Here is an 8,450-nt window from a genome sequence, read left to right on the forward strand (position 1 = left end):
TCTCTCTGCCTGCCAGCCCTGCCTATCTTTTCTCCTGCCCAGCTATTGACCATTCAGCTCTTTATTAGACCAATCAGGTGTTTTAGACAGGCAAAGTAACACAGCTTCACAGAGTTAAACAAATGCAACATAAAAGAAGACAACACATCTTTGCACCATTAAACAAACGTTCCACAGCATAACCAAATGTGACACATCTTTAACTAATATTCCACAACACGTTAGTTCAAATAAAGCATATCACAGGTATTGGAGGAAGAGAAACCTAACAACAAGCTTTTTTCCAGAGATGTTTGAATTAAAGATTACTTCTAATGCCACTTGCAATATACAGAATATTTAAGAGTGATTTTGACACAGTAAATAGGTAAAAGAATACCTCTGATATATTCAAGAGAGAACCACTTGCTAAACTACTTGTACTTTATAACAATAAATGAAGTAACAATAGACTAGGGTTACATCTAAATTTCCATGTTAGAAGCTAATTTGCCTTATACAAGAACATACTTCCTAGACCACTGAAAAGGCAAAGCAGTAACTGAAATAAGCCTATTTGGCTAGACGTGTTTAGGTAAATGTGCATTCAAATACAACTCAGAGTTTTGGTGCACTTTTTTTCCATTTCCGCAACATCATTTTTCCCTCTTGCAGTCAAAAGCAGCCTGTGTGCAGAAACCCATGCATGAGAACAGTACATTCTTTTCATAAATAGGCAAAATATTAGCAAACTAGATCAGGATTTGGCTTAGGAAGGTTTTGAGAAACCAGACACAAAGTTGTTCAACTGCCACAGTGTATGATTTTTAAGTAGTGTGTGAAATGCACTATATGTATGCACTACAGCAAGTCACCCCGAAAAATAAGAACCAGGAAAGCTTACGTAAGCCCATGATTAGAAGGAAGTGGGAAATGAGTCTCAGGACTAGGGCAAGTTTTGCAGTCCAGGGTTGCAGAGCTGTCTGGCCCTGTAAGACCAGTCAATCCCTAACTAACCTCGCTTTCTGCCTCCCTTTTCCTGTAGGCTTTGTTTAACAGCTGGATCTCTTCCTGGTAGCCTTCCCTGACCTGATGCTGCCGCTTACTGTTCTGTCTGTGTGCCTCCACGGTGTCTGGGATGGAGATGTTGATATCACCGTCAGGATCACTTGTGGGTAAGAAGAGGGAGTAGGAGGCAGTTTCTCCTAAATCGCAGGAGACGAATCTGTTTTCCTTCCGCGAGTAGCGCAAAGAAGGAGACCTGACTTTGGTTGAGGACTGGCTGATGTTGCTGATAATTGACACGGTGTCCAAAGCCTCCTCGTTGTCGCAGATTTCAAGGACCTCCAAGTGTATTTTCACGCTGGTGTCCGCAAACGTGGAGGGAGTCTCCTCTGAGTTGGGTTCATGGCCCACACTTTTCGATCGATAGACTTCTATTTTCTTGGAGGCTGGGGTTATCTTTTGCCCTTCTGCGCTGACCTCATAAGTAGAGAGAGAGAGGGTTTTCCCTGTAGGTGCTTGGAGAGACACAGTCCCCTGGAATGCGCATAAGGGAATAGCCAGCCCACTGGAACGCTGGGGACAGAAACATAAAGGCTATATTATTGAAATCAACACATAGATATTCATTTTATGCATCAGAATGGTAAGTTTTCTATTTTTGATATTTTTGATATTTGATATTTTTGATATTTGATATTTTTGATTTCTTTTGATCTATTTCCCTGGAAACTATTTACAGATAATGAGATTCTCCTTCTGAAGCTGAATATCTCCTAGGGCAAATATACTTGAAGGAGTGTAGCAACTTAAGAGAAGACAAGGGGTATTTCCCAGAGTTGAAGGAGAAATGAGGGTACTGATTGAAAGCAATAGACTAGATGTTCCTGTCCAAGGGTAGGATTTGGGCATTCATTACATTCATTTTTACAATGTAGAATTGCTTTTATATTTCTGCTGCATATTCAGTTACATTTAAAAGTATACATAGACCTGGAGTTTGGTTGGGGCCCAAGGACCACCTTGCAGCTAGGGTGGTGCCGAACTTAGTGGCCTGTTCTGCCACCTGGGGCCATGGTGACATCAAACCACAAAAAGCTGATGAGGGCCATGTCTGGGTCCGTGGTCCTCCCACAGTCAGGGTCTATGTTGATGCCTAGGGTCTAGGCTCAAAACAGCCATGAATAGCAAGAGCAATAACTATATATGGGGTAACTGCATCTTAACGCAAAATGGTATCACTGTCCAGTATACATTTTGGTATTTTGACAGTGTTGTGTAAGAGGTGTACGAGCACGGGAAGATTCTCTCAGCATTTTCTTTGATAAAACATTTTAGTTATGGGGCTTAATAAGACATCAATTTTATTGTGCAATCAGAATAACCTATTTAAATAATCTGAGACGATTCATTTCATAGTCTGTGCTTTCTATCCATTTTAAAGCCAACGAATTAGCATTTGCCTGGGAATAATGATAGCCCATTACTGCAGTATGCTTGGGAGTGTAGGTGGCTGGGAGTTTTTTTCCCCTCCATTTGGAAATGAAAAGCTTTTCTGAACCTCACAAATACTTGAAGAGAAGAGAGCCTGCCACGTAAACACGTTAGCACAAATAATCTTCCATGATAATTGATTCAAACTTGACGACCTTGGGTATACAAAATGCCTTTTATTTTTTCACAGTTAAACTGCTAGGTGAATTCGGGGTGAAATTATAATATAAAAAGAGTCTCTCGAGGTGATTATCCTAACAAGGTGAGGCTTTCTGCTGCTTCTGAATTATTCAATTTAAGCAAGGCTTGTGGCAGCAGACAGGGTCATCACCTACCCAAAGCCACAGTGGGTTACAGGTTACCCAAGGCCACAGTCGGTCATGGGCTCTCTGAATTGGAAGCTGGAAATGTACCATTAACTCATGAATATTCAAAGCGATTGGCAAATTTAATACTAAAAAAAAGTCATTTGCTGACCTTTCAGTGATCTTTGGACTTAAAAGTATATAAACTAAGGAGCATAAGTAGAGCAAGACTTAGAGCAGTTAGGGGAAGATGGAATGGACACCCCAGAAAGGAAACAAAAACCAACGGGGGTGGGGAGAAGAATTCGTGAGAAAACTAAAATTTGCTTTATGGAAATTCAGTCATTATAAAGGTTACATATTTTCATATATTCAGCTCCTCAAATTTTTTGTCCCACCATGTCTTCTTTGTATGATTAGTGAACCAAAGCATAACAACACACAAGAACTAATTAAAACAAGAAAATGTTGGGAAAGGATATAAAGACCTTTAATACGAGACTTTCACAGGAAAAGATGTATGGCAAAATATACCCTCCCAGACTGCCAGCCTGGGCCTTAAGCCGTTTCTTTTTCTTTTAATTTGATGTATGTATGGTGGCATAGGCTGGTTCATTTTCTTATGTGGGCTCCTGTGGAGGTCAGAGGTAGACCTTTCTCAATCACTTTTTTGTTTTGTTTGTTTAAGACACTATTTTGGGTTTATTGGCTGGCCACAGGACTCGTACCTCACAGCACAGGGATTAGAATATAGTGCTTTCATATGTGGGTTCTCGGTATCCATATTCAGGTTTCAGGCTTGCGCAGGAAACATCTTAACCCCTGAGCCATCTCCTCATCGCAGGCCTTTTGACTGCTGAAAGTCTAACCAGGAAGACTGATGTTCGCTATGACAAGTACTGATCCTGCTGAGCATGAGCCACACCTCCTGGTGGGGACTTCCACTTTCACACTTACTGTCCTTGGTAATCTGATAAAATGAAGGCCCTAATGATCCAAAACTTATAGATGAAGTCATTGAGTTGTGGGAGGTAGCACAATTAAGTGAAAATTGCTGTCAAATCCAAGTCCAAGATCACCTGTGTCACGCCTTTTGTACAGTGAAACATGTCACTCTGTCAACTATAATGGGATGAATAGATTGAAATATATGAATGAAAAATTGCACACCATGAAAAAATAAAGACAAACAAGAGTGGCTATATTAATAGTGAAAAATACAGGTTTCAGGGAGGTAGAGAGGGGGTTCTGTGGTTAAGAGAGCTTAATGCTTCTGTAGAGTACCTACATTCAGTGCCCAGCACCTATGTGGCAGCTCACAACTATCTGTAACCCTGGTTCTGAGATATCTAATGTCCTCTTCCAGCCTTCAAAAGCTCTTGTCCTCATGTGATACACGTACACTCACTCATGAAGGAAAACACACATAGATATAATAATTTATCTTTAAGAGAAAAGAAAATAGAGACGTTGGAATGAAGAAACCTTCCAGTGACAGGAAAGAGTATTACCTGGTGCCTGAAGGATCAATCCACCAAGAAGACATAGCTGTCCTATAATGGACACAGCAAACCACAGAGTAGTGCAATACATGAAGCGAGACTGATAATACTGAAAAGAAAAATTCTCTGCAAAGCTGGAGGTGTCAACACTGGATCAACAAGTGAGAACTAAGCAGACAATCATCCAGAATAAGAAAACATTTCATCAATTAATGGGATCTAATCAATCTGTAGAAGATTTTAAGACAATTTTAAGACAGCTGTGGAATACATATTTTCTTCAAATGTTAGTGAAATGTGGATGAAAAAATTGTTGTAGTTCATAGAACAATGTAGTGATATGTATTTTTTGAAAATCTTTTTTGAACCCCTGGCTCCAAGATAACTTTTGGCAGACCTCTCAGCAAATTGATAATTCCCCTTCAGATCTTTTAAGATTGTGTACTTAACTTCCTCTCCTATTATGTCCTCAGCCTGTTCAAATTTAACCCGCCTTTAAGAGAACAACGTAACCAACATGGCTTGCCTTGAATTTCCCACACAATTGAGCTTTTAAACCTAAGATAAATACATAGCTTTTTATCTTCAATTAGGTACTCTTCCTTGACCCTGACCCAGAATGTTCTATGTGTGTGTTGTGGTAATCATTAGCCGAAACAGCCAACAGGTTGAAAACATCTTTAAAGCAAATAGTCACCACGAGTGTTGCAAACACGGTAGATAAAGCTGGATAACATCTGCGTGCAGGCTTGTTTGCTCTTCTGAGTCAGATGGGATCAGTTTCTTTCATTGTAAAACTCTGCTAAGGATTTCTGTAAAGAATTTCTCATCCCGCTCCCAGGCTAGTTTTTCTGGGCTGTTCGATAAATACAGAGCAAGTCCTTTTCATAGACAGACACAGGGTTAGACACAAATCAGACACAGACATTCAGACAGGCATGACAATGACAGAGCAAACTCATACAACAGAGAACTCACAGATCAGTTAATAGCCACAGGCTGTAGACCTTTGGAGGGCACAGGTAGATTAGAGAATTCAAACATGGGCTCACTCTTGGTCAAATTAATCTCAGAGGAAGTGGCGTTGCTTTCACTTGTTAATGTGATAGGGATGCATTTTAGTATTCTCTGAGGTTATCTTTAATTTGTTAAATGACACAAAAGAAACGGAAATGCATTTAAAAAGAATAAAATTATACAGAGTACTGTTCTCTCTGTGGAATCAGGGTAACCAGAATATAATAAGAACATTTCCAAACTCTCAGAAACTAAGTAAACACTATGAAACAGTCTATGACTCAAGGACGAAATGCTGAGGGAAATAAAAGCACACTGAGCTGAATTAAAATAAATGCAGCGTATCAAAATCCATGCTAAAGCAGCACCGAGAGAGGGATTGAAAGCACTAAATCCAAGCATTACAATACAGAAGCAGTCTCAAGTCTAAGCGTTCAGCAAGATTCATTTTTTAGAAAAGCAAAAACAAAATAAGCCAGAGCAGCATTTAAGGAGAAAATAAGACAACAGAGATGACGTAAATGAAAGTAACAGAGAAAATTCATGCACCAATGTTGGTTCTTAACAGATTGATGACAGAGAAAACTCTAGGTGCACTGACAAAGAAAAAGGAGAAGGTACAGATGACCTGCGTGAGAAAGGGTCAGGTGATAACCTTGGTTGCTGGGAGGATGGCGAGGGGTGACACACACATCACGACACACACATCACACACTGAAATTCAACAACTTAAATAAAACGTACTGACCCCCTGAAAGCACCAGAACTACCACAGTGCATCTAAAATTAAACAGGGATTGAAGTCCGCTGGAACTACCAAACGCCAGAGGCGAAATACCCTAAGGCCTAGATAGTTTCACTGGAGAAATCTACCAGCTTACAGTTGAACTAATAAAAATCCACTTTCTTGCAGGAACTAAAAGAGTAAGGAACACTTTGTTTCAAAGATTTGATTTTGCTTTAATACCAAAGCTATTCTGATAGTATTAGAAAATCTTACAGATTGATATCACTTGTAGATACCAATGCAAATGTCTTGAACAAATCTTAACAAGTAGAATTCAGTCATTAATAAAATAATTACATATTATGACCAAGTAAAGTTTACTACAGAAATGTTTGGCTGGTTTATAATTTAAAAAAAAATATTAATGTGATCCACCACAGTTAAGAAAGAAAAGTTCCATGATTGTGCTGTCTAGTTTTGTCAGCTTGATACTAGCTAAAGTCATCTGAGAAAAGGAAGCCTAGGTTGAGAAAATGCCTCCATAAGAATGGGCTGTCGGTAGGTCTGTAGGTAATTTCCCTATTAGTCATTGATTTGCAGACTGTGCTCAGCCCTCTGTGGGTGTTGCCAGCACTGGGCATGGCCATGTGTTCTCTAAGAAAGTAGATTGAGAAGGCCACAGGGAGTAAGCCAAAGCAGCATCCTTCCACAGCCTCTGCATCTGCTCCTGTCTCCAGGTTTCAGCCCTCCTTGAGTTCCTGTCCTCCCTTCCTTCAGTGATGCAGTACAATGTAAAAGTGTAAATCAAATCAACCTTTTCCTCCCCAGCTTGATTTTTGGTCATGGTGTTTCATCACAGCTATAGAAACCCGAACTAAAACAATGATCATACTAACTGATGCAGGAAAAAAAAATCAGTTTTCAAAATCAAATATCCATTTATGATTAAACAATATGGAAAGAGGAATGAAAGGAACTCTCCTCACTTTGGTAGAATCGGAGCTGTGTAGCTGACTGCATTTGATGGAGAAGGAGACTTTTCTCCCAAGAGCTGGAGCAAGGTAAGGACAAAGGTGTTTACTGTTCTGTTCAGCACAGTTTTAGCACAGCTCACAGTGAAGGAAGAGAAACAAAAAGATTTCATCAGAAAAGAAGGTGTGAAACTGTAGCTATTTGTAGGTGACATGATTAATTCATAGAGAAAATCCCTGGGAATCATAAAAAACTCAAGACTAGGCATAGATCTAAATAAGATTTTAAGATATAACTTTGCAAGATCCTTGGTGTTTTTTATACCAGCAATGTATATGTGCTCAGAAAAACCTGAAAAATACAGTAGTATGTACAATTGCTCATAAAGTTAAATATTAAGATTTAAAGCTTATTTATAGACTTCTAAATGGGCAATGATCACCCACTGCTCTCTACCCCAGGGCCATCTCTACAGCCCTCACAACAGTTTTTGACAGACATCTCCACAAGCCCTCTTCTTCATAATATAACTTTTGTGGCTAGGCAAACTTGGGTTCTCAGAATGAGAAAACATAACTCTATCTCAAACCCTCTAAATTATCTCAAAGACTCACTTCCCAGATTTCCAAACAATTCTAAAATAAATTTCTTATCCCATAATACTAATTGAAACGCTTTTTGTTGTTTGTTTGGCTGGTTGTTTTTTTGTTTGTTTTTGTTTTTTGTGTCCTTACTGATAGAAGCTGGAGAGATGGGCTTGAGAGAAGGTTCAGGAGTTAAGAGCACTGCCTGCTCTTCCAGAGGTCCTGAGTTCAGTTCCCAGCAACCACACAGTGGTGCACAACCATCTGTAATGAGATCTGGTGCCCTCTTGAGAAAGAGACCCCGTCATTCGTCCTCATCAACTCAGACCATAAAACCCAGTATAGACAAGTTCAACAGAATCACCATAGAGAGGATACCCATGCTTGCTTCAGCATTGCCGGGGCTTACATGTCATTCATTCATTCAACTGATACAAACTGCTACTCTGGTACATACTTGATAAAAGAAAGGAAGAGAAAACCCAAACATAATTAAAGAAAATATTGATGCTATTTTATGTTCCTCATCATTGTGTGTGTGGCATAGGTTCTGATTGCCATAGCACGTGTGCAGGTCCGAGGGCATCCTCCCAGGCAGGATTCTCTTCCTGCTCTCTGCGGTTTTCAGGCTTCTACCTGCTGGTTCTTTTTCCCAGCCCAAGGGACCCAACGGTACTAATGGATGAAGTAGGCAGAACACAGTCCAATCTTATAGAACATAGAACTTCTATCATAGAATTTAAGAACAGCCATGAAACTGGAAAAGAGTTCAATCTCATGTGTAATCCTCTAAGAGCAGTGTTTTAAAAAAAGCAACACAAGGAAACAAATAAACAAAGAAAAGACCCATCCCTGACATAAACAACTA

The 8,450-nt window shown here is 39.7% G+C and overlaps 1 protein-coding gene across 1 annotated transcript in view; it reads right to left on the reverse strand.

Annotated features, from left to right (window-relative positions):
• Positions 1-158: 158 nt before the first annotated feature.
• The window catches only part of Gpr149 (G protein-coupled receptor 149), a 52,575-nt gene continuing 44,283 nt past the window's right edge, over positions 159-8,450 (reverse strand). The window contains exon 4 of the mRNA XM_005344052.3: positions 159-1,557. Within this exon, the coding sequence (XP_005344109.1) occupies positions 988-1,557 (570 nt within the window). The 3' untranslated portion in view covers positions 159-987. The remainder of the gene's footprint in view (positions 1,558-8,450) is intronic.

Source organism: Microtus ochrogaster, chromosome 1, assembly GCF_000317375.1.
Source record: "Microtus ochrogaster isolate Prairie Vole_2 chromosome 1, MicOch1.0, whole genome shotgun sequence".
In the NCBI taxonomy this organism is placed as follows: domain Eukaryota; kingdom Metazoa; phylum Chordata; class Mammalia; order Rodentia; family Cricetidae; genus Microtus; species Microtus ochrogaster.